Raw genomic sequence first — 27806 nt, 5'->3', positions numbered from 1 at the left:
AAACTTCGGCTAGTCCCTTCGTTGTAAATTTCGTTATCTCTGGTGGTTCAATCAGCTTAGTATTTTCTTCTGAATTTCGGAATGCCTCTTACTGAATAAGGTCATCATTAGTTAGCCCTTCATCGTGACTCAAAAGAAGCTCATTAATGTCACCGTTATCCACTTCCAGCTCTAATTGCTGTGCTAGTTGCACACAAGTCTCCATCGCCTGCTGTAATTCTTGTGTCAACTCATCACCCATATCAGTCATTGTTTGCTCTCCTTCCATGAAACGCTTAAAATTATGGACTGTTTCTGGGCAGAGTTTCTTCCACACAGCGTTCATTGTTGTCTGCTTGATTTCATCCGAAGCCACCCCGATGTTTTTGATAGTGTTAAGTATATTTTAGTTCCTCCAGAAATCACGTGGAGTAATGCCCTTACCACTATCAATGGCCTTGATTGCTTGGGAAAACGTACACCACAGATAGTAGGCTTTAAAGGTTGCAATAACGCCTTGATCCATACTAGAACTACCTCACCATTTGTGCAATAGTGAGGTAGTTCTAGGAGGAAGGTAAACAATGTTTATGTCAGGATCCAACTCTTCTGGGCGACTGGAAGGAGAAGCACGTTAAACGGGATTCCTTTCTTGGCACAATATTCCTTCATTCCACTGGTGAACGAAGTGGTAATTGAACCAGTCTCCGAACAGCACACAAGCCTTGGTGTTGGATTTCCAGATTACTGGCAGCATACTCACGTCAATGTTCTTAAAGGCACACGGTCTCTGGGATTGGTACACTGTAAGTGGTTTAAGTTTTAAGTCCCCTGAAATGTTGCCGCCAATCATAACAGTGATCTGATCTTTTGCGACCTAGAATCCAGGCATAGATTTTTTTTCTCTTTTGCAATGAATGTCCATGTTGGCATCCTCTTCCAAAACAGAGCCGTTTCATCGACATTAAATATTTGTTCAGGCAGATATTCCCTCCTCCTCAATTATTTCTGCCAGAAGTTTAGGAAATTGACTTACCGTGTCTGTATCTGCACTTGCTGCCTCACCTGTAATTTTGATACTGTGCAGATTTGTACGTTTCTTGAATTGTTCCAATCATCCAGCACTAGCTTTAAATGTACTCTCCTCGTCCGTGATGCCAGTGATCTCCTGGATAATCGGTAAACTTAACAGTATCCACTTCTGTGTCAGATCATCGATCCAGTGAGACAATAGGTTCTCCATCTCTGATATCAGGCCCAGCCTCTTCTTGATAATAATTGTGCCCTTCAATGTTACCACACCTTTCGTGCTTTCAACAATGCGAACTTTATCCTTCACTGTTGTATTCACTGTCAAAATAAGTCGATTTATTTCCTGAGCTATTGTTGATAGAATTTTCCCGCCTTCATACATACGAATTATTTTCAACTTTTCTTCTAAAGTAATTGCAGACCTTTGTTTTTTAGATTTATTACCAGCACATTTGGTTTTGCATTTGCATTTCATTTTAAGGGTGAAAAAACAACGAAGTTAGCAGTGGTAACAAGTGACTAAGCTAACTATGCGAGGCATCTACTACTGTATTATAATAAGGCTCTCAAAAACGCACCTGTGCAAAGCCGCAAATGTGTTCATATGCGCTAGTAGATTTATTATGTAAGTTGCGTGTTACGTAACTCGGGGTGTAACTGTGTGTGTGTGTGGTGTATAAACACACACACACACACAATGGATTCTGGTTAAGTGGGATACATCCGGACTAGAACCACTTTGTCCCAATTCAGCGACTGCCCCAGTTATGCCAAATTTTATGGAAAAAGCTAAAATATCACAAAAAATTAAAGTTTAAATATAGACAAAATTTCAGTATATATACCTTTGTTAACCATATTTTTATTTAAAAAAACTAGACATACATATTTGTGCAGTATCCCTAAAGAGATTAATTATACAAGTATCTATTAAAAAAGCATATTTTCCCTAACAATTATTTTGGAGAAATTTATTGGTTGTATCCTGACGTGTTCCCTTTCTAGACTGCAACTGAACAAAATCAGCACAGGTATCTAATTCAGATAATGGATTGCCTTCTTGCATAAAGTAACATTGTAATTCAGCAATAAATTTCCTGGTTAGTCACTCACTCGCTCATATTCAGGTGTGTCATCCTCATTACTTTCTTTATCTTCCAGGATCTTTAGGCGCTTTGTTGCAATTTGTTCAATAATTGCATCCTCACGATTTTTATTTTCACTGTAACATTGAAAGCTATTGTCAGTGAATAAAAACTCTTCATAGTTTCTGACTTACAGTTCCAAAATGATTTCATTTTCATTATCAGTTTTATCTGGCATTTCCTGATCTGAATTCTTAAAACCAGATCAAGCAGTTTTGAATTGCTTTGCTACTTATTTCTTGCCAACTATCTGCAACAAATTGTACTGCTTGTAAAATGGTAACCTTTGCACTGATTTCTTTGGCTGTTGAAGATGACTTCAGTAGATTTTCAGTTGTTTCAAGGATGTAGTGTACCAACCTTCTGTGATACAGTCTTCAAATTTTTTATGATTCCCATGTCCATTGGCTGTTCCAGGGACGTGGTGTTAGCAGGAAGAAATTCAAGTTGATTGCTTTTCAAACAATCTAATTGAGGGTGTGTGTGCTGCACAGTTGTCCAGAAGCAGAAGAATTTTTCTTGAATTTCTTTACAATTCTGTATCCAACTCATTAGCCATTCCTAAAAAATAACAGAAGTCATCCCTGCATTCTTGTCGGCATAATACAGAATTGGCAAATTGTCCATTCTAAACCCTTTATAGCATCGAGCCTTGGCACTTTTTCCAATAACCAATAGCTTCCATTTGTCACTTCCAGGCATGTTATAGCACACAACACATTAACGTGATCCTGAGAGCGCTGCAAGTTTATAGCTCAGGGAACCATCTGGTGTGGCACAGAAAAACTTACCTGTCTCTTCATCATCATAAATTTCATCCGGACTAAAATTCTGCAGCAATTCGGGTAGTTTAGTTGATTTCCATTGTTCAATGCTCGCAGTATCAGCACTGTCCTTCCCTCGTGGGAGTTGTTACCATTTTACCTCTGAGATGTTAGAGAGGTAGAAACATGGAAGAACAGAAGTTATGTGTCCCACAGCCATGGCGACTAACCAGAAAGCTTGACTGCCATTTGGACAGGAGCTAAGCTTAGTGCATTTGGCCCTTACAAAGTCTGCTTTGGAATTGTTGATGTTTTTTCAATTTTTATGCACTGTAGTGTAAGCTGAGTTAAGGCTGGAGTATTTTGACTGGAGTCATTTGGTATATGCTGAATTTTTGGCTTTGATTGCTTTGGCACAGTTGTTGAAGAACCAGGGTTTGGATAAGGGTGGAGAATTTTGCATGGAGTGAGGAATAAAAGCACTCATCCTAGCAAGAATAATTTCTCTTGTGAGATCAGATCAGGATCAGTAATCATGGAAATAGGCATAAAAGTCCCAAAGGTCAATCCAATTGATGCTATCATAGTGCCACAGGATACGAGGCTGTGAATGACTGGGAAAAGGAAGGTCTGTAGAAAAGGAGATATGGAGAAGGTTATGGTCAGACTTATCAACAGTAGAGCTAACATCAGCAGCGTATTTGGAGGTAGAATTGGTTAAGAAAAGGTCCAAAGTATTGGGAGAATTATGAAGATTATCTGGAATTCTAGTGGGTTGGTGACTAGTTTATGTTAAATCATTATGGATAGCAAACAATTCAGCTTCTTTTCTGGCTTGCTCTGCAAAGTTGGAGAAGGTAAGCCAGTCTCAGTTGTGGACATTGAAATCAGAAGGAAGATTATCTCAATGTTAGGGTCATTAGACTATATGTGATCAAATTCCACAGATGATAATTCAGAGGGCCTGGGCAGAAGGTCGAATTGCTCTCGTTGTTCCCATCTATAAAAAAAAGAATAAAGCTCAGTGTGAGAATTACAGGGGAATCTCTATTAATTGTTCCAAGTAAGATTTCAGATGGATTCAGACCAAATAGAGGTTGTAAAGATCAGATTTTCACTTTACGATAAATAGTTGAGAAATCATGGAAATATGATAAGGATTTGTAATTAAGTTTTCTAGAATCTGGGATCTTTCTTTTCTAGGCATATGACAAGGTGCCTAGAAAAAAAGTTCCTCAAAACACTACAGTTATATGAGGTAAATGGAACATTATACAAAGCAGTGTGTAGTCTATATTCAAGTTATAAGTCAGTAGTTAGATAAGAAGACAGTTTGATGAAATCAGGGGTAAGACAAGGATGCACATTATCTCCACTTTTATTCATCATCTATATGGATTGTATTATGAAAGAAAGTGATATTAAACCTGATATTTGAATCAGAGATATCAAACTTAGCTGTTTACTATATGTAAATAATGCAGTACTCCTAAATATATCCACTGCAAGTCCCCATGATTTTCTAAATTACATTACAGCTGTAACAAATCTGGCATGAAAATCAGTATTAAAAAGATTACAACTGTGAAAATAGGCAGGACTATTGAAAACATGAACTGCAACCTGAATGGAAAACTATAGAACAAGTAAAATATTTCAGCTATTTAGGAACAGTTTTTAGTGACGATGGCAAATCTTCACTAAATTAAATTTGTAAGTAGACACCAGAATAAGCAGGGGAACTAGTTGAATAAGTTTATGTGGAATAAGAGAGAAATTAGTCAAACTACCAATCAATAACAGAATCATATTAAAAATGATTCTACAGGCAGTAGGGAAAAATCCTATGCCTGCTCCCAAGACTGACTAACTTGGGTATGGTGCATGGGAAATAATCAAGGGATGTTTGAAGGAAGCAGTATCAGACTGTATACCTAGAGTCAGGAGGATAAATCAGTTAGGAATTAGATGAATGCTAGTTGGATACATCTGAGCAGGATTTGTAGGGGAAAAAAACTATGCAAGCAGTATAATAAATTTAGTTTAATCCTTTATCCAAGTGTGAGCAAACAAAGTTTGCGCCTGAAAGTATCTTCAGGACTGGGGTAAGGTGGTGCAACACCAGGCGACTCCTTGTAAAGGTGGAGCAAGCTACTGTCACTCCTATCTCAGTATCTCCCATAATGCAAAACACATCTCCTTGCAGATATGTCTAATGTTATGCATTAAGGGAAGGGCCACTACCCACATTATTATATTCTAACCAAGTGAAAAATAAACTTTCATTATGCAAGCAGTATAAAGAAAAAAGGTGATCAGCAAGCTCATGAGCAGTACAAGTCACAGGCAAAAAGGGTCATCTGTATGGTAAGAAGGACTAAAGTTAATTATAAGAGGAAGCTAGCTGATGAAGAAATTCCAAAGAATTCTTTCACTAAGTAGCAAGTAAAAGGAATGATGATTATGAAAACATGCAAAGGAGTCAGCATCTTTTCTTACCGAGCTGTTGAATTTAAGCTTTAATTCCGGGAAAGTGCCAGTGGAGTGGAAAGAGGGCAAAACAGTTTCACTGCTTAAAGATAGCTGCTAGACAGAAGTAGCAACTTTATTGGTCAATCAAGTTCATCAAATCAAATTGTAACGAGTGAGTGGCGGTGGCAGTAATACTGCTAGACTTTGCAAATTCATTTGATAATATAGCATGTGGAACTCTCTTGCATGAATTGGAGCACAAGATAAATGGGAATGGATATAAGCTGGTGATTTGGATCTACAGGATGACTTACTTAGAGGCAGTTTAAGCAAAGGTAAATGACTACCAGTTTAACATGGCCAAGTGTGAACTCAGAGGTACTGAATTACAGAGATTTTGGAGAGATTATGGGCAGGAGTTGAAGTTTAGGGTAAACTACTGTGCAAAGAAATCCAATACAGCATATCAGATTGCTGGCCTGGTTGGCTGAGCAGATAGCATATCCACTCTTCAATGAACAGGTGTTAGGGTGGATGTCTGCTCTACATGAGCATGATAGCACTTTGAGTATAGAGGGCTATATTATCAAATGAATTGTAAAACAACAAAAAAAAAATTTGATTGTAAAAACAACAAAAAAAAAGTTCATCAACATGTTCTTCAACAGTATAGTTTCATTGTTGAAGAACATACTGTCAGGTAGGGATAGGGGAGTTGTTATGATTCCCCTTTATAAGGCTGCACCTGGACTACTGTGCACAGATCTAGTTACCTGGATTCCATGGGGATGAAGAAGAGGTGGAGAGGATTCAGAGGCAAGTGACCAATATTACAGCAGGTCTATGGAATGTTCCCTCTGAGAATAGATTGAAGGTCTGTCTGCTTCAAAACTATCCGATAGGCAAAAATGGAACACAAGATATATATTATTGAAAATAATGTATAGGATTGACACTGACAACTTTTTTTTAGTACATGGCAGAAAGTGAGAGAACAAGGGGTGCACCCTGGAAATTGTATAAAAGTCTGGTTAGCAAGTGTGTTGGGACTAGGTTTTTTCGCTTAGAGAGTTGTGAATGAACAGAATGGATTGCTAAAGGTAGTTGTGAGTGCTTTGTCGGTGGATGAGTTCAAGGAAAGGTGTGATAGGCATTTTGTGAACAGTGATTAGAGCAGGTTAGTCTCCTGCGATGAGTCTTTGATTGTATGGAGATGCCTAAGGGGAAAAGATAATATACAGTTTGATACATTGAATTGGCAGCTATTATCATTTTCCAAACTTCATTGAAGGACAAATTGTGAACAGCATTGGATTCAGTACAGAGCCCTGTGACACACTACTGATCACCTGCCTTCTCTTTTATTCAGCTATATGCCAATATATGCTGATTTCCGGTGTCTAACCATCAGCCATCCTCTTATTTATATCACCAGATTCATATACGATCCCATTTGATCCAACTTATGTAAGCAAATTCCATGTGATATCCTGTTAAATGCTTTTTCAAAGTCCATCAGTGTTATGGTGTAGCCATTTCCCTTATTGAAGTCAACTCTTAATGTATTATTGAAATTGAGTGAATTACTACGACAAAACTTCCAATTCATAAAACCATATTGTCCCATCCCAGTCATATTCCTATCTACTCATTCCTGAATTCTGTCCTTAATCTACTTTTCCAGTACCTTAACCATAACTCCTGATATATTAACTGGTCTATAATTTGAAATCTCAGTCTCGGAGCTCTTTTTGTTGAATGGAAATCCCCCCCCCCACCTCTTGATCTTCCACTTCATGACACTCTATCACTGCTGAGACTTAAACAGTGTAGTCAAGGCACTGCTATTTCTTTTGCACTTTCCTGCATTCAGGCCTGGTATCTTATCCACGCCCATGGCTGTATATTTATGCAGAAATTTTTTAATATCAGAGACACCTGAGTTCATATTCTATTCTTGTCTCAATCTGGTCATGTTGGTCACAGCATTATCTCCACCTGGTTGATACCCACTTGCAAAGTGATTGCTCTTTAATTCAATAATATCTTCTGCTTCCTTACTTTTTTGCAAACATCAGTGGTCATTAACGTTATCCTCCCATAAAAATTCATCCTTTTGCTTGCTATGTAGCAAAAGAACTTTTTGGAATTTTCCTTGTTCCCTTACTTGGCTAATATTCTCTGATAATCTGATTTTCCTTTCCTCACATTGCTATTTACATTTCAGATGTCAAGAGTGGGTCGAAAGTTTTTCTATACCTTTCCATTGTTTAAGTCAGGGGGTGGGTGATGTGGACTAGGAGACTCACTGTTGATAGAGTGTTGGAACACATACTGGTGACTGTTTGACTGTTGATTAATTGGTGCGATCTATATATGAATAAAGCAGCTGTTGATAATTTTATTGATAATGATTTCATTTTTGCAAGACTTCGGACATAACTACCCAAGAGAAAATACCATCAAGACCAGCATTCTTGTTGTTCTCTAATCTATTCAAGGCATTGTTGATAGTTTATTTACAACCACATCCTCTGAGGCACTCACTGAATTGAGCACTCTAAACCTGTTTTGCTTTGTTTTACTCATTTTGTAATGGTATTCATCATTTCAGAAGTTTGGCATGCTGTATTTCTTGTTGTTAAATCAAACACTATTTGACAGAATACATGTATAGACTTTCAACAATCCATATTCTAGATTATCATTGCTACTCAACATTGGGAAAGTCTTATATGCCCTCCAGCAAACATTTTTTTTTTTTTTTTTGTTGTTGTATTTGTTACTGTGTTTAATAAGTTGAGTCACTTCACTAGAGACCCCATCCATGGCAGTGAAACATTTCTCTTGGAATTCTTCTTTCAACCTAAGGAACAGATTGAAGCCTGAAGTTAGATTTTTACCTCCATTTTGAAGTGATAAGAACACTAGAAACAGGATATAATGTTTTTACAATCATACAATGCTTTTACTCAGAGCTTAGTTTATAATTGACAGGAGGATGGAAACTGTTATTATAATTTCACTAGCCATTGTGCAGTGTGCAGAACTTTTGAAATGACTTTCAGGAACTGCTTCAAGTAGCTATTCTCCCCCCCCCCCCCAAAAAAACCCTCCAAAAAGTGACTTTCTACTAATTATTTCGGTAACTTGATTGTAGCAAATGTTTTAATGAAAACTGTTCTGACCATGGGAAAGAAGAATTCAAATTAGACGGATCATCCCACTTCATGCAGTTATAGCCCTGAGACATAGAGCTAGTATGGTTAAGGGGCGGGGGGGTTGTAGAAAAGGAAACTTGAGAGTTTGGCATGAGCTACTAGAAGGTATGTTGACATTTATACTTGGAAGAAATGGTTATAAAAAAAGGTTCTAAAGTGTTGGGAGAATGGGGAAGATTATCTGGTATTATGGTGGAGGAATGGATGTAAATGTATGTAAATAAATGTAAATTACATTAGGTCATTGCTCATAGTAAATATTTTGGCATCTGTTCTTTGAGAGAGGCATACAAATTTGGATGTATGAAAGTACAAGTACCTAATTTGACTGCAAATTTAGGTTCATTGAAGATAGAAAGTTAGTTCTTGTTCTCTGTAAGTAGCTCACACAAGTTATTTTCCAAGTTAGACCATGAATATTGAAGAAGCAGATTTTGAAGTTTTTTTTTTTTTTTTTTTCAGAACAGATGCATTACTACAAAAAGTTTGTGTTGTCGTTGAAAAGAGTTATTTCTATGGCTGTCTGTGGAAATGTATTCTTTCCAATCCATCCATCCGACTTCCTGCTATTACTTACATCATATGTCATTTTAACAAAAAAATTTCAATGGAAGACCAGTTATACATAATCGGTACTGACATTGATAATATGGTAAGTTCAAATTAATTTTGTTCTGATCATAGAAATGCAGCTTAATAATATACTTTTATAATTGAATAGTGTAAATATTTTATATTAAGTAGTATATTGCAGATAATTCATAAATATTGAGTACCGATCTTATGTTTTTCTCAGGAAGACTGACCACTTACTTATTTTTTAAAAAATAAGATATATATTTAAATTATTTTATATTTTTCATAAACATTTTTTTATTTCATATTATATTTTATACTATATTATATATAACGAGGTCTCTTCTTTGGTACATCAATCCGAAGATTGGTAATTATAGCAGCACATCACAACATCCTGTCTTGTGACCTCCTTTTACGAGGTGTGACAATTTAATTCCTAGAATACACCTGTAAAAAATCCATGTTTGGAACTATACATTAGTGACATATTCTCTGTTCTCAAAACTGAATGAAATAACATATGTGTTGCAAATGTTAGTGACCAATCAGCAAGGAAGTATAAAGAAAATTTTTCTACTGAAATTGAAGATCAAGGTAGTCTGTATCCAGTTATCAAATCTAATAATACTGAATACTTTAATAAATTTAGTTTAATCCTTTATCCAAGTGTGAGCAAACAAAGTTTGCACCTGAAAATATCTTCAGGATTGAGGTAAGGTAGTACAACACCGGGCAACTCACAGCAAAGGTGGATCAAGCTCTCAACTCCTTGTCTCAGTATCTCCCATAATGCACAGCACATCTCCTTGCAGACATGTATACTGCTATGCATTATGGGGTGGGGGGAGCACTACCCATACCGGTTTCAACCTTTATGGAGGTCTCGTCAGTGGTGCCAGGCCCAGAGTGGAGATACTAAGGCAGAAGCAATAGAAGAGGTCATCATACCTATAGGAGTTGCCAAAAGGTGTGCCACCTTATTATTAAATTACTCTGGATTTAGAGAAAGATGTTGAAAGTTTATTTTTCACTTGGTCAGGCACAAACTTTGTTTGCTCACACTTGGATAAAGGATTAAACTAAATTTATTATAGTCTAACCAAGTGAAAAATAAACTTTCAACTGAATACTTTCTTCGCTAGTTCATATTGTAGGGTGAAAGTGCTTGTTTCGAAACCATAGTGGCGTGATAAAATTTTTGGTGTTAAGAAATCTCTTATTGAAGGTGTTTTTGATGCAACAGATAGCGATTCATCCACTCCAGCCTACAAAGTGATCTCCAGGATGTACAAAAGGAGGGGAAAACTTCCAGCACACAGGAGAAAACGTCTGTGTTCACTTGTAAGTACTTATAATAATATTATAAATTTTTGGTGATTGGAATAGGATATGTCAATGAAAATCAGCACAAATTAATTTAATGATGTTGGCCTGAGGGAACTACAATATGCTACAAGATTTCATTGATAACTGATTTAAATGTAATTTTATATTTGTCAACATGTCACACGGTATACATAAGTGTACTTCTACTCTTTATGATTATGCCATAATTAATTATTAATACATTACAAAATAACCAAGGTGTTCCGTGAAAATTTCAGGATTTGTGAAGTGTTCCGTCGTAGGAAAAATATGAGAAACGCTGACTTATGCCATGTTGTTCTATTAAGATGCATACAAATACACATGGAGAGAAGAGATATAAGTAATGACTATATAATTGTTGCTTTTTATTTTTAGAATATTAATTGAAAACTTATCAGTACCTTCCTATATTTTGGCAATGCTGCATTGCCATCTTCAGGGATCACAAAACAATGATATGTGTATGCAGGCACTAACACAAAGCAAATGAGACTGAAGAAAGACAACTGAAGTCAGTCCTAGATTCCTAAAGGTGTCCCCTGCAGGCTAAATTCGGTTGTTTTAGCCATTGGGCTGATGTTCTTAGAATGCAAGCTTTCCAAATTTGGGGCTGTCTCATGCACACAAATTTGTTGAGGTTTGGGAATTTTTCATAGCTGAGGCTGATTCAAGAAATAATCTTTCATACTTGTAATTTGCTGCAGTGTAATAAAGGTGCCACTTTATTACACTTGGTTAAGAATCGTGGACACTAAATAAAATGGATAAAGAAAGACTCAACTCCTTTGAGATGTGGTGTTGGAGAAGGATGCTGATTTCATGGATTGAAAAAAATAACTAATGCTAGCATCATATCACAACTGAATATAAAAAAACGGCTAAGCGTTATTGTTGATAAGAGAATACTTCAATACTTTGGGCACATATCTCGAAGGAAGAATGATACTCTGGAAAAGATGATGATGATTATGATGATGCAGGGCAAGGTAGAAGGAAACAGAAAAAGAGGATGTCCATGGTCAAGATGGCTGGATCAAATCCCAAAAATATTGGGTATTTCGCTGGAGAAAGTTTCAGCTGCCACAACAGAAAGAAGAAGAAGATGGAGGAACATTGTTAACAAGGTAACGAGTCCTCAGGCATTTCCAGTAAATTAATTTTGTCAAGAAATTGTTCTTGTTTTATTCTTTATCCAGATTGCACATGAAATATTGTCATTACTAGGCTACTTGTATATAGAGGCTAATGACTACATGTTAATTACCTTAGTATTCCATAATGCAAAGCACACACATTCTTTCAGGTATATATAATGCTATACATTACAAGAAGGGCCACTACACAGACTGGTTTCAACCTTTATTGAGATCTTATCAGTGAGAGCTAGAAGAAATAACAAGGTTGAAGCTATGCAGAAGTCATATATTTCCACATATACAAGGCAAAAAGGTGCAACACCTTATTATTGTTCCTTTTACAATTATTTGGTCATAGCCAGGGTTTGGATCATGTAATAAGAAATAATAATTGGGCTATAGAAAGTTGGAGGAGAAGTTGTACTAACATAGGCTATCCTTTTTGTCAGGAGACACAAGACTTGAGAGTAGGAAGAAGACATTCCATAGAAAATGAAAACTCAGATGAGGTTATACCATTACTTGCAAAGAAGGAAAACTTTCATCTATACTATATTTGGAAAGAGAAATGTAATAAGAAATAATAATTGGGCTATAGAAAGTTGGAGGAGAAGTTGTACTAACATAGGCTATCCTTTTTGTCAGGAGACACAAGACTTGAGAGTAGGAAGAAGACATTCCATAGAAAATGAAAACTCAGATGAGGTTATACCATTACTTGCAAAGAAGGAAAACTTTCATCTATACTATATTTGGAAAGAGAAATAAAGTATTTCTTAATTGTTTATTCAAGTAAAATATATTCAGTCCTTGACTTACAATGTATTCAACTTACAACAACCATACCATTAACATATTTACAAAATACAACCTCACTTTTGTAACCCATGAATCAGGGTTGTTATTACTGCCTTCATGGCATATTATTTAAGAAATATTTTTGTTCATGTTCATGTTAGAAGCTTAATGGAGTGAAACAGCACTGAGAAAGAATTAAAAATTTTATTTAATTCTTCCAATATTTCATCTCAGTCACTGAGACATCGTCAGGGAGTACAGTATGTGACTTGCAACACATGCACAAACGTAACACAAAACTAAGTGATGTTGATGAAAGACTAGAGTCCTAACTAGGTGGGGCACCCTCTGTGGGCAACTGTTGGTGGCATAGGATGTAAACTGGGATCTCAAAGTTTCAGTGCTTCTCATATTTCAGGAAGTTTAATGCAACCATATTTATTTAAATTATGCTCATTTCTGAAAGCAGCTGCAGATTCCAAAGATAGTCTTCTCTCTTCTAAATTTATTGTGATGGATCATGGTGGTCTTTTTTTTCCAATTGATTCTATGAGCCGTATCTAAAGCATGGTCTGCAAAGCCCGATTCACCACAGTCATGGCTGCAGATGTATTTTTTAGTGTGTTCTTCCATGTGGATGTTGGCTGATCTTCCTGTCTGTCCATAGTAGTCCAACATGCACAAACAGGGTATTTTATATACTCCTTCTTCTCTGTGCCTGGAGTATATAAAATACCCTGTTTGTGCATGTTGGACTACTATGGATCATTAGACTACGATCTTTAGCAGAATGTAGAAGGATAGCAAGATTTCAGTGGGACTTGAAAGCTGTGCGGAGACTGTTTTTTCTGAAGTGCCTCAGAGATAGGGGATGATGATAGCATTATGAAAATTTTTTTTAATAGAAGGTTGAGGATCGGGGGAAGGCGTGATTATTTTTTTGAAACGTGGAAACTGTAGCCATTAGATAAGAAGGTGTGGTGTATGTGATTAAGTTATGCTGCGAGAGGGGACTGATTGGAACAAAGGCACAAATATTAACATTAAAGGTTGTTTGTAGAATGTATGTATACTCAACTGCAATAATCTCTTCCTGTTAAACACAGGAAGCATTGCCTTCTCCCATATACCTAACCAAACATTCACTACTACCAACTTAACAATCTGTTTTCCATCTGTCTTCTCACTGTTTAAGTGGGAGGTTGCAAACAACATAAATGGGAGCATCGTGATATGTGCTCTTTTACATGGGCAACTATGTACCTTATCATGGATATCATGATGAATTTGATTCTTCAATAGTTAGCCACTCTGTTTTTAGTTAAGCAGTAACCTATGTTACAAAGTGTATAATACAGGCTGCTACAACTGCAATAAAAAAAAATTCAGTTTCTACACTCCATGGTGGAATGTAGAATGCACAGCAAAAAAGCTCAAAACAAAGGTTGGAGTATCTTCTACAGACACCCCATCACAAGAAGCTTAATTGCCTGCAAATGTTCCCTCATGCCTGAATACAATACATCTACTCAGAACCAAAGGACTGCTAGATCCAGTTTACATCTTCTATAACAGGATCACCCAATACCAGGCTATTCTGGTATTGGGTGATCATATCTAGAAATATGATCGGGACAATATCTAGAAATGCAAACATTCCACCCATCTAACATCACTCTTGAACATAATGTTGCCATAATCTTTTAACAATTGTTGACCTAAAAGCAATTGCAGATACTCTTAGAGATGTTAGTAAAAGCATTTGGAACATCTTACTTTCTCCTGAATTTCTATCTAAAAAAATAACAGAAGCCAAGTGGAAAATCACCAAATTCTATTCTTCATGAACAATTTGGAACTTTACAGTAGGCCATTCAAGAAAAAAAGCAAAGAATTGAAAGCTGCTGTGTTTCAAAGTTTATCAAGTACTGTAGGACTTGATGCCATTCCATTATGAGATGGTCAAACATTTGCCAGTATATTCCATGTATCAGCTGCTAGATCTCTACAAAAAATCTTCTATGAATATGAATTTGCTTTCCAAAGCCAGATGAATATGCATAAGGCATCCATGTTGGATCACTTGAGGAATGCACATATTTGAACAGACATGAAAGTTGAAGAACCTTTCACTGAGAGAAAGGTATATACCTTAAAATGGTATGGACACATACCATTTTAAGCCACGGTTCAAAGGTCTGCCATTCATAGAAGAATGAGAAGCTATTGAGAATTATGAATTGTCATCCCCTGGAAAGAAGAACAAAGTTTACTCAGAGTGGGACCACTGTGAGAGCTATGAAGGAAAGAGGCTTACAGCATAAAGATTAGAAAAAATCATCAAGAATGGAATCTTAGGATAGGCAACTAACTACCAGTACATGAAAAACACTTATAAAAGTAAGTAACTTATATTATGAGGGTGGTTCTGAAAATTTCTTGGCCTTGACATGGCAACACTATTGAGAAGATTTTTTTTTTTTCTAAGTTGGTACATCTATCATAAGCATCCATGTGAAATTGCAAGTCATTCTATCAAGTAGTTTATTTTATACAGCTGTCTGAAGCAAAAGTGTTGTCTGGATCCCTTTAAATGGATAAAATTGAGTATTATGCAGTTATAAAATTCTTTGTAAAAGGTTTAATGCCAAAAGAAATTCATTCGAAGTTCATAAAATTTATGGGCACTCTTCTCCTTCATTTTCGACAATTAAGAAATGGGCTGCCAAGTTTAAACGTGCCGTACCAGCCTTGAAGATGATCCATGTGAAGGACTTCCAAAAAGTGTAACAACACCAGAAATCATTGATCTCTGCACGATATGGCATTGGATGACCAGCGAGTCAAAGTGCATGAAATTGCTGAGACTATAGGCATTTCAAAAGACCATGTAGGATATATTTTGCATGAAGAATTGCATATGAAAAAGCTTTGCACAAGATGGGTGCCGTGCTTGCTCATAGCAGATCAAAAATGCACTCGAATGAAATCTCTGAACAGTGCTTGGAGTGTTTTAACAAGAATAAAACTGATTTTGTGCGTCGATTTATTACTATGGATGAGACTTGGTTCACCATTACACACCAAAATCCAAACAGCAGTTAAAACAGTGGACAGAAGCCGGTTGTTCAGTGCCAAAGAAGACATAGTCGATTACATCAGCAGGAAAGGTCATAGCATTGGTGTTTTGGGATGCCAAAGGCATTTTGTTTATTAATTATCTCGAAAAGGGTAAAACAATAACTGGGGGATATTATTCTGATCTTTTAACCAGACTAGACGAAAAAATTTGTGAGAAAAGACCCTGTTTGCAGAAGAAAAAAATCATCTTTCATCAGGCCTGCCCACGAAAGTGTTTTGGCAATGGAAAAATTAAGGGATCTGCACTTATGAATTGTTGGAACATCCACCCTATTCCCCAGATTTGGATCCTTCTGATTTCTATCTCTTCCCAAAACTAAAACTCTTCCTCGCTGGTCAGCGTTTTTCTTCGAATCAAGATGATTACATCTGTAGAGGGGTATTTTGCAGATCTTACTGAGAACCACTACAGCGATGGAATAAAGGTGTTGGAGCATTGCCGAATAAATGTATTAGTCTTAAGGGAGATTATGTTGAAAAATAAAAATAATTTTGAAATTATAAATTATTCGTTTTTTCATTGTTAGGCCAAGAACTTTTTAGACCACCCTCGTATGTATGCAATAGGACTGAAAAGAAATACTAATTTTTTTTAATTTAAGCATTCAAAAAAAAAAAAAAATAGAAACTCAAGTTATGTCATTTTCACATTTTTTAGGAATAACTAGAAAACAGTTCAGTAGATTTTGCTTTTTTTTTTTTTTGTTGTTGTTATTGTTGTTGCTGATAACAAACTGAATGATCAATTTCCTAACAGTAAAATTTTTAAAATTTTGAAAATTTAATAAAAGTGTTTAGAATTGCATTTAAAAACCATGACTACTAATACATAAAACTTTCAAAGGAAATCTTTTTTTTTTTTTTTCTCAAGATATCTGGCAAACAACTTGTACTAAAAATTATTATATTTGAAAAATATTATATCACATTTTGTTTAATTTTCAAATTATTATTATTATTATTATTATTAAAACAAGACCTCATGGAGTCAAAGACTCATCTAGGAGGTCCTTTTATCTCACACACATCTCATCATACCGGGTCTTAAACACATTGAAACTCCCTGCAGACATCACACTCTCAGGCAAGGCATTCCAATCATTCACAACTCTGCACGAAAAAAACCTGCCTCTCACTCCCTTACACCCTCTTTATACAGTTTCCAGGGATGACCTCTGGTTCTCCCCTGATCTTCCACTATTCTCTGTAGAACTTCTCCACCATTGATCCTATAACAACCCCTTACCAACTTGTAGGTCTCTATCATATCTCCCCTCTTCCTTCTCTCCACTAGACTCTGCAAATTACATCTTTTCAATCTTTCCTCATACTCGACATTCCAGAGGTCAGAAACTACCTTAGTCAGTCGCCTTTGGACCCTTTCCAACATCTCTTCATCCTTCTGAAAACCAGGTGACCAAATCTGGGCACAATAGTCGATGTGTGGCCTAATCAAAGCCTTATACAATGGAACAAGAATCTCCCTACTTCTACACGTCAATGTCCTCCTCATCATTCCCAGAAGTCTTTGTGTTGTCTTCACAATTTTGGCGATGTGTCCCCTAAATTTTAGATCCTTATCCACTATCACTGAAAGATCTCTTATTTCCTCTACTTTCAACAATATATTCTCACCAAGCATAAATTCTGCATCCCATCTTTGTTTTCCAAATTTTAAAACCTTACATTTTGCAACATTGAACTCACATCCCCATTTGCTTGCCCAATCACTCAATTTATTCAAGTCTTCTTGCAAGGCCACAACATCTTCACTACTCTTTATGGTTCTTCCCAACTTTGCATCATCTGCAAACAACTGAATATCTCCATCCAAATCTTCGCCAATATCATTAATATACAAGTTAAATAGTAATGGCCCTAAAACAGATTCCTGAGGCAATCCACTAGTCACTTTCCTTTTCCTGGATATTGCACCCCCATACACAACTTGTTGATACCTATCAGATAGCCAGTCTCCAATCCAATGCACTAATCTAATATCCAACCCCATCTGCTCTAGTTTGACTGTCAACTTATCATGAGGTACTCTATCAAAAGCTTTTGCGAAATCCAAGTATATTACTGTGTATCCTTCTCCTCTGTCCAAGGAAGTAGTCACTTTATTATAATAAGTAAGTAGATTACTAAAACACGACCTCCCTTTAGCAAATCCATGCTGTCCATCAAAGATTATACCATTGTTGTCAACCCAACTCTGGATCCTAGTTCTCACAAGTTTCTCCAACAACTTAACCACAACACCTGACACACAGATAGGCCTATAGTTTGATGCTTGAGTTCGATCACCTCCTTTATGAAGTGGCACAATCTTGCCCTCCTTCCACTCTTTAGGGACTTGACCAAGTGCAAGACTCGTATTAAAAAAATATGTCAAGGTAGGTGTCAACTCTCTGGCACATTCCTTCAGAATACGTGGTGATATATTATCAAGTCCCACAGCCTTATTTACATCTAGTTTACTCAACTCCCCAAACACCTCTTGCTCACTTACAGTCAGTCTCTCCTCCCCATCATCAACTGCTCTCAATCTCTCCGTGAAGTCAAATTCACAAGATTGAAAGATCTTTATGAACTGCTCATTAAGTATCTCCACCACACATTCTGCTACAGCTGTCTCTATACCATTTTCTCCAATCAATGTCATCCTTCCATAATCATTCTTTCTTTTGCTGGCTACATATCGAAAGAACTCCCTAGGATTCTTTTTAGCTTCATTAGCTAACTGCTGTTCATACCTCTCTTTAGCTACTCTCACCAACCAAATCACCCTCCTTGCCTGGTCTTTGTAGACCTCATGAAATTGGTTACTTCCACTTCTCTTATGCTGCTTCCACAATGCCCTTTTTCTCTGTATTGCATGCTTAATCTCTTTATTCATCCATCTCACACCTACCTTATTTAACCTTCTCACCTGTGGTATACATTTAGACATTGCATCCACTAAATATTTTTTGAAAATCCCCCAAGCTGCATTGATCTCTTTTCCAGCTAATTCCTCATTCCATGCTACACCTGCAAGCTGTCTCCTGAGCTCTTCATAATCACCTCCCTTGTAGTTCCACATATACCCTTTTTTCACAGGGGTCCTTGCACTGCTGGCAACCACCCAAGTAATCACCTCATGGTCACTTTCACCAATTGGTGGATGATTTGATACCTCATTGATAATTACATCCTCCGATGAGATGACCAAATCCAAGACCCTTAATCCTCTTGTGCTCTCTGTTACATACTGTCTGAGGTAGTTATCCCTCAAAAACTCAAGAAACTCATTTTCTTTAATTCCAGTTGCTATCTCTTCATTCCAGTCTATATTGCCATAATTAAAATCACCCATAATGATCACCCTTTTCTTATTTGCTTGGCTTATTTGACTATACATTTCACTATCACCACCATCCACATTACCAGGTCTATAACAACATCCCACCAAGTACTTGATTCTATTCACCTCTATCTCACACCATACTGCCTCAAAACCACTGGCCCCATTTCCCTCTTGCATCTCTACCTTGTATGGACATAACTCTTTCTCTATCATCAATAGCACTCCCCCTCCCTTTTTACCCCTTCTATCCTCACGAAACACATCATACCTTTCCATCTCTATTCCTGTCAGGATGTCATCCTCATTTAACCATGTCTCACTTATTCCGAAAATCTCTGGGTGCACAGACGCAATTAGTGCAACCATTTCAGCTGCCTTGTTTCTTATACTTCTAGCATCGGTATACAAACACAACAACTCATTTCTGGATCTACAGCTAGTTCCACTGATACCACTCACTCGATGTGATCTCTCCATGCTGGACTGGGGCCATTTCCCTTTCTGCTTCTTCATTTTAGAACCCTTTGCAATTCCATCTGTTTCCTTTTGATCCCTGATCATCCCATTACTTTCCTGCCTACACATGCTCTCACCTCCTCTTGGAGCATCCACCTTTCTCACGCTGTGTATCCCTGTCCACCCTGAGCCTCCCCGTTTCCCTGCTCCTCTTGCACACCCATTCTCTCATTTTCTATACTCATACCACTCACTTCCCCATTCATTTCCACTCCTTCAATCTCTCCTGTCTTACTCTCCTGTTCTTCCACATCACTCCCCTCTCGATCTGATTCATTCTCTCTCACTCTACTCACTTCTCCACTTTCCAGCAGCAGTCTCTCCAAGCGACTCACACCATAACCACTCAAATGCAGTCCATCGCTCCCATACAGCTCACTTCGTCTCTCAAACTCATTCCACACATTAACAAACTGTACTCCCATCTCCTCACACATTTCAGCCAGAATATCATTCATAATCCTTGCTCTCCGCCTCATTTCACCACAATCATACCTAGGCAACACACTGACCACCCTTCCTCTCACACTATTCTCCTTTATCTTTCCAAGCAGTCTCCTGACATTCATTTTGACATGCTCTTTGTTCTCTCTCAAATCATTCGTACCAATTAATACAATTAACTCTTTTGCTCGTTCCCGCCTCATATTCAATGCCTCAATCACTCTACTCATTTTACCACCTGGAAAACATACCTTGTGCATTTTATCCTCTAGCACACCTTTAATAATGGAGTCACCATACAATGCCACTCGCTCATCTTTTGTTAACTCTTTCATGCCATCATGATTTATTTTAATAGATTTGACCTGAATTCTCTTAATTTCATTCCGCATCCATTTCATTTCTTGCTTCATCCAATCCAATTCACCTTCCGAACCTCACGACACATTCACTCTATCATTAAATCTTTCTAACTTTCTAACTCTCGACCCCCTCTTCTCACTTTCCCTCTCATTCATCCTTCTTTGTTTCCATACTTTCGGTCCAACATATGTCCAACTTTCACTATCATTCTTCTCACTTTCACTCTCACATATCTTTCTTTGTTTCCGTACTTTCGGACTAACATGCGTCCAACTTTCGCTATCATTCTTCTCACTTTTACTGTCATTCATCTTTCTTTGGTTCAGTACTTTCGTTCCAACATGCGTCCAACTTTCGCCATCGGTCATTCTTTTTTCGCTATCATTCATTCCTTCGATTTTTTTTACTTGCGATTTCTGCATCACGGCATTTCTATTTTCATTCGTTCTCACAATTTCGTTTCTTTCCGCCTCACTCTCGTCCCTTTTAACATCCGTTACGGTTGTCAAATCGCTCTTTTTCTTTTTTCCTGATTTTTTAACATTTTTTCGCCTGTCTTGCTCACCGTCCTTCTCTTTCAAACGTGCACTCACGATACAATCGGTAGTAGCACTTTCTGTCATCAACTTCATATTCGCATTCATCAATTCCTCGTTCAGGTCACATTTCGCACACACCCTTCTTCCATCCGCACTAAACATCCACAAATCATTTATGTAATCGAAGGAATACATATAACAGACCTCACACTTAACGAACCGACTGAAATCCAAATTAAAATCATGGAATGACAATGCCGCCGCCATTTTTTTTTTTTTTTTTCTGCAGGTTACTAGGTCTAATATTAACGTTTTCGTATTTAGTTTAAGCAAGAAAAAAAAAACCCCACACTAATAATATCGGTAGCGTACAACGTTTACAATACAACGTTAAAATAGAAATTTTGCACATGTTTTTGAGCACTCATGTTTCTTTATTGACCTGTCAGTCAATAAGGAAGAATAAATTTTCTTCCTTATTGACTGACAGGTCAATTTTCTTTAAATCATCTGCAGATAAATGTGAATTAGTCCATTTGTTATGCAGGTAACCCTCGTATAAAGCGGATGTTAGGTTCTCAGAAATGCCACTTTATATAAATCGCATTATGTGAGACTCAGATCACATAGAAAAAGTAGGGTTATGTTCTGAAGTGGTTTATTTTTTATTATATAAACAACAATGATATACCCAACAAAAAATATTTTTATTTAATTCAGGTAATTCATGTAAGTTAAGAAAACAGATAAACTATGAAACAAAATACATAGTATAAACTTTTAAAAATACAAATTGTACGTAAACTTCATTGCCCATAATGCATAAATGTTTTAGGCAAAATAAAATAAAGTGCATAATTTAATCATCATCACTGTCTTCAAAACAAACATTTCGTAGATGTTCTTTATTTACGAGTGGCCGGATGTCATCATCACTTGAAATCTCTTGAACATCATTTGTATAATTCTCATTGCATAATTCGGCTGGTTTAGTTATCAAGAAGTCAATAATAAAACCTTGCTTACCACTATGCTGCAATTTTTTATTAAGTTCATAATATGGAGCTTAACAAATATCCAATTGTCTTGTGAATTTTCCAGAGTGCTCCACTGAAGGATCATTATCTGTAAAATAACTTTCTAACTTTCTTGCCAAGTCCAATCCCTCTACTAATTTCTTTAAACTGAATTCTTTAACGGATTCATCACAATCCAAATCCAATCAGAATCTTCGACAGAACTTTCCCCGCCATTTGGTTCGACGTCATCTATTAATTGTATCTGTTCCTCCTAATTTAAATCTATTTCCCCATCAATCAATTCACTAATTTTGGTTTCAACGATATCAAAAAAGCCCTCTATGTGGCCATTACTATAAAATAAAATTTTTACATAAAAAGCATTATATATTGTATGTAACTCACCAGAAAATGAAGTGCTCAGCTTGAGATTAACACACTATAATTTTTAATGCGCTTTCCTGGCACTGAACGAAGACAACTTTCAACAATAAAGACTTTATACGGTAACCAACTGACATACATGCATGCTAAAGGGTATTTCCTCTAATATAAATTCGCTACTTATAACTACATGTGCGATACGGGCAGACGCAAATTTAACGAAGATAAAATTTGATTTTAAATCGCAGGGTGAAAAATATATGAAAAGATAAAGGGTTACTACAATTTGTAGACCGTATTTTTATCAAAACTGTGTTGTATAAGCACTGCATTGAATTACTACAATTTGTAGATCGCGTTATATCGAAACTGCATTGTATAAGTACCGCGTTATACTAGGGTTACCTGTACTATAAAGAATATGAAGGATTATTCTTGCCACGTGAGTAAATGTTTATGGTGAAGGGGACATCCAGTGATGGTACCTCCATTTTTCATTTTTCATCTTTGTCTATTCCTTTTTTCCCCTATTCTTTGCTCTACTTCTGAGTCTTTTTGCTGTCCTGTTTTTCAGACCACCATCACTGGAATCTAGTACCTGTGTTTCAATTTATGGACAGCTGGAAAGTCAAGGGTGAAGAGGCTCTTGGTAGGCTAGTATCACTTTGGCAACATGGACTGCCCTGCATGGCCTGGTCTGTATCAGTTGACTACTGGACTTACTTGCCATGGTCTGTAGACAGGGTCAAGGCTTCCTGTGGTGCCTATATGTATTTTTTCCAGGTAGCTCCAGTGTTCCACTTTCAAGTACACTCATTGCTTGCTAAATAGTAGACATTCACGTGTGACTCTTTGGTGAGTAGGAGCTTGGTGTTGAATTCTCCCTTTTTCTGAACTCATCTTTTGCCCTTCGCAAGTTTATCAGGCATTCTTCAATGAGCTCCAACCCAATATAGAAATTATATGCACATTACCCAGCAATAAAATTAAAGAGCAAAAAGCATCAGAGACATCTACAAATATACAGTCTTTTCTGATTGTATCTTCATCAGTTCAACATGTGACTGTGTGATTGGGAAAATGCTCCCCTGCTTTATCTAAAAAGGTTTGGCAGATCTCCAAAATCTGCAGAGAATCTCCATTCTGGAGACATTCTGGTTGAGACATCATCATGGAAACAATCAAAACAAATCCTTTTTGCAACATCAATTGGAGGAATACCAATCATTGTAACCTCCCCCTGACAAATCTGAATTTTCTTGAGGAGTAATATCAGAGTGGAATCTCTTTGACATTTAAAATAACAAAGAGTTAAAAAAAAAATAAATAAAGAGTAATGACTACAATAAGAATTCTTATAGGTAGAGATGGTATTCTGGTACTGAAGATACTCTTGGAATATAATACGTGTATGCCATTCCATTCCAGGAATATCATACATTTAAATCTCCAATCCCCTCCCGCATTAGTGAAAGCAAAATTTTAATTGTCCTGTTGTGCTCTGCATCCCATACCTCTTCACCCTACATAAATGTCAGAAATATGGTAATACTCAGATCAACTGTCATAACTCAACATGGTACTAAAGAGCATTAGAATAAAGACTAGGTGTGAAACACCCAAATGCGATAATCGAGAGCAAGAGCATCCAGGTTACTTCTGAGTGCCAAAGATGGAGAGACAAAAAGGAGATTCTAAAGTTCCAGATAGAGATGAACATACCATACCCAAAGAGGAAGTATACCACCACAAAAATAAACATCTAGTGGAAAATCCACTTATTCTGAGAACACATCAGTAATGAAAGTGTTAAAGGGGATATTAATATGCATGCCTGTCTTGTCCTACCTTCTTGTACTTACACCATCCCTGAGTAGTACCATTTCTTCACAATCTCTATGGAGCAAATTAGAGAAAAATTGAATAAGGTTTAACTACTGAAAACATGCCAAAAATAATTCCACTATATCAAAACCTTCTACTCCACCAATGTATGATGGAATAGAATTTGAGGTCTTGGATGTTTTTCCTGAGCAAGAAGATACGGACACTGGCTATCCACAATTTCTCAAAATGGAAAAATCCAGTAAACGCAGTGCAACACTGGAAGTCAGAAGTATCCACCAAAAATAAGTAATGAAATTTTTCTTACAGTGGAATTGCGAATTTTGCCAGAATGTTAATGACATCGAGACCCTCTTGTAGAATAATAAGCCAGTGGATTTTGTATGCAGTGATATACTTTAACTACTGAGATAAAGAGCCAAAAAGGCTTCACTTCGGCGATGCAAAATTATACAAATTAAGTGGATATTGAATCCAACATTATTTCCAAGCCGAAATAAGAAACTCTAAGATTTAGATTCGGCATGAAACTCTTAAAGTTTCATGCCGAATGTATAGAAACTATAAAAGTTTCAGCAGATCCAAGCGTAAGCCAACACCTAGCATGAACCAGGTGGTGGCTTACGCTTGGATCCGCTGAAACTTTTATAGTTTCTATACTTGGCATGAAACTCTTAGAGTATCTATCTATCATAGAGTTTCCATATTCGGCTTGGAAATAATGTTGGATTCGATATACTTAAAGCCTGATGAAGATACTTGATTATGGAAGGTTACCATCATCCTTAAGGTCTATTCCCTATCCTTAAGGATAGGATAGGGAATAGACCTTTCTGCAGAGGAGCTGCTATCCTTATAAGCAGCAATGCCCCATTCCAACAAGTTGCTGTCTCTATTAACACGTTCGCTGCCTCACTGCTTCGGCATAGTCTGTTCCCATACGCCAAGCGATTTCACTTCTTCGAGGTCAGTACGGTAATCTCGTTGCTGGCGGTAAGCGTCATACGAGTATACTCGTAGCTGGCTTGTGTAGCTGGTTTACCAACTACGAGTATACTCGTAGTTGGCAGCGAACATGTTAACATAAGAAATATTGCTATCTCTCTCACAATAGGATCTCTTTTACATTCTGCAGCATCTGTTTACCACCTGGTTCAGATATTTTTCCAGATGACTATATATATATATTGCACTTGCCACTCCTGTACCCTTAATCTTCTTCTTCTTCTGCAGCTTCTCCCACTTAAGTGGGGTCACTGTTGATGATGAGTCTCCTCCATATCCTCCTGTCTTGGGCTGTCATCACATCCAAGTTCTTCATCCTCAAGTCCTCTTCTACCTGCTCCCTCCATCTCTTCTTTGGCCACCCACGCTTCCTCCTTCCTTGCACATCCATCTGCATGACCCTTCTTCCCACATATTCGTCCTCCCTCATCACATGACCAAACCATCTCAACCTTGCCTCCTGCATCTTCGCTCCTAAGTTCGTAACCTTCACTGTTCCCCCTCACATAGTCATTTCTCAGATGATCCTTTCTGGTCACACCGCACATCCACCTAAGCATTCTCATCTCTGCTACTTCCATCCTGCTGATGTTATTTTTCCTCAGGGCCACAGTTTCCATATGTCATAGCTGGCCTCACTACTGTTATATAGATTTTGCCTTTCAGATTGATCGGCACCCTCTTTTTCATTATTATTATTATTATTTCGGACGACTCCAGGAGTCCTTAGACTCATCGAGGGAGGCCCTAAACATCATGTCCACACAACTATGCGATTACATTCTCACAGTATCTATCATACCTTGCCTTGAACTCGTTCATCGTCATAGCACTCACAACAGACTCTGGCAGCTTATTCCACTCATTTACCACTCTAAAAGTAAAGAACCCAGCTCTAACACCCCTGCTAACCACACTCTTGCCCAGCTTCCATAGGTGTCCCCTAGTTCTCCCACCACCAGTCCTGATCTCAAAAATATCCTCTGAATTAATCCTATAGAATCCCTTTAGCAATTTGAATGTCTCAATCATATCTCCCCTCCTCCGCCTATCAACTAGTTTCTGCAACCCACAAATCTTCAACCTGTTCTCATATGGTTCATTCCATAGACCTGTTATCGTCTTAGTCACTCGCCTCTGGATCCTCTCCACCTCCTCCCCATCAAGAAGGAACCGAGGTGACCAAATATGGGCACAGTAGTCGAGATGAGGTCTTATCAAGGCTCGGTACAGAGGTACAATAACTTGCTTGTCTCTGCTCGGCAAGGTATTTTTCAACAACCAAGTGAGTTGATGAGCTGATTTAGCTGCTTTTGCAGTGTGCCCCCTAAACTTCATCTCCCTATCCACCAACACTCCCAAGTCCCTGGTCTCATCAATCTCTTGGAGTACAGTTCCACCAATGTGGTATACTGCTGCTAATCTTTTCACCCCAAAATGCATAACCTTACATTTTGTCACATTAAATTGACATCCATTCTCCTTAGCCCAGAACTCCAATCTATCTAAGTCATCCTGCAAGACTTTGACATCTTCTGCATTCACTATTGCCCTACCCAACTTTGCATCATCAGCGAACAAATGAATCGTTCCACTTAGATCCTTCCCTATATCGTTAATGAACAGATTAAACAGCAGTGGTCCAAGAACAGAACCCTGCGGCACACCACTAGTCACAGGCCGTCTTTTGGACTCTACTCCTGAATAAACTACTCTTTGATATCTCTCCATCAACCAAACACCTATCCATCTCACCAACCCTATATCCATTCCCATATGTTGTAGTTTACGGATTAGTATTCCATGTGGTATCCTGTCAAACGCCTTTGCCAGGTCCAGCAGTATCACTGTAAACCCATTTCCCTTATCCAGTTCATCCGTCACCTTGATATAAAACTTGAGCAAGTTACTGAAGCATGATCTACCCTTCACATAGCCATGCTGTCCCCTGTACAGTATCTCGTTTTCATCAAACCATTCCTGTATTTTTCCCTTGACTACTTTCTCCAAGACCTTGACAACGACTCCTGATATGCTGATCGGTCGGTAATTTGCAACTGTAGTCTTGGATCCTCCTTTATGCAGTGAAACTATTTTCCCCTCTTTCCACACCTTCGGGACTAAACCAGACCTGAGACTCAGATTAAACAACATGGTCAAGGGCACTGATTATTCTTTAGCCGTTTCACGCAAGACCCGTGCCGGTATACCATCCAATCCCACAGATGTGTTCACATTAAGGTTCTGTAATAGACTAGTCACCTCCACTTCATTAATCACTATTCCCGTATAAACTAATGGTTCCTTCATTTTTTCAATGTCACCACCTGGATGATATGCTTTTGCAAAGTGCGCGCTCAGTATCTCCACTATATCGACTGATTCAGTGACCTCCTTACCATCGTCATTCCTTAAAATCATTTTGCCGTGTACAGTTCTTTCTTGCTTGCAGCATATTGAAAGAACTGTTTGGGATTCTCTTTTGCTTGCAAAGCTAGTTTCCTTTCATAATCTGCTTTTGCTTTTTTTACCACACTCGTTACCTTTCTGCCCTGCACTTTATACCGTTCGTGTGCCTGCAGGTCACCCCTTTCTTTAAATTCCCTCCACAGTTGTTCCTTTTTTTTGCAGCTCAAGCTAATGGTGTTATTCATCCATTTAACCCCTACTTCTTTTACTATTCGGACCCTAGGTATACAATCAGCCA

At 37.5% G+C, this 27806-nt stretch overlaps 1 protein-coding gene across 5 annotated transcripts in view; it reads left to right on the top strand.

Moving 5' to 3' along the window:
• LOC150094270 (protein DOP1A) overlaps positions 1-27806 on the top strand; it is a 613349-nt gene that overhangs the window by 68038 nt on the left and 517505 nt on the right. For all 5 annotated transcript variants that reach the window (XR_016550242.1, XM_090412136.1, XM_090412135.1 and 2 more), the window contains one exon: positions 9076-9265. Coding sequence is in view for 4 of the 5 variants with exons in the window: in XM_090412136.1 (XP_090268262.1) it covers positions 9076-9265 (190 nt within the window). In the remaining variant the exon portion in view is untranslated. The remainder of the gene's footprint in view (positions 1-9075; positions 9266-27806) is intronic.

Source organism: Typopeltis vanoorti, chromosome 22 (assembly GCF_054136105.1).
Source record: "Typopeltis vanoorti isolate ZY-2024b chromosome 22, IOZ_Tvanoo_1.0, whole genome shotgun sequence".
Classification (NCBI taxonomy): Eukaryota; Metazoa; Arthropoda; class Arachnida; order Uropygi; family Thelyphonidae; genus Typopeltis; species Typopeltis vanoorti.
This window is presented reverse-complemented; position numbering and strand designations above follow the sequence as displayed.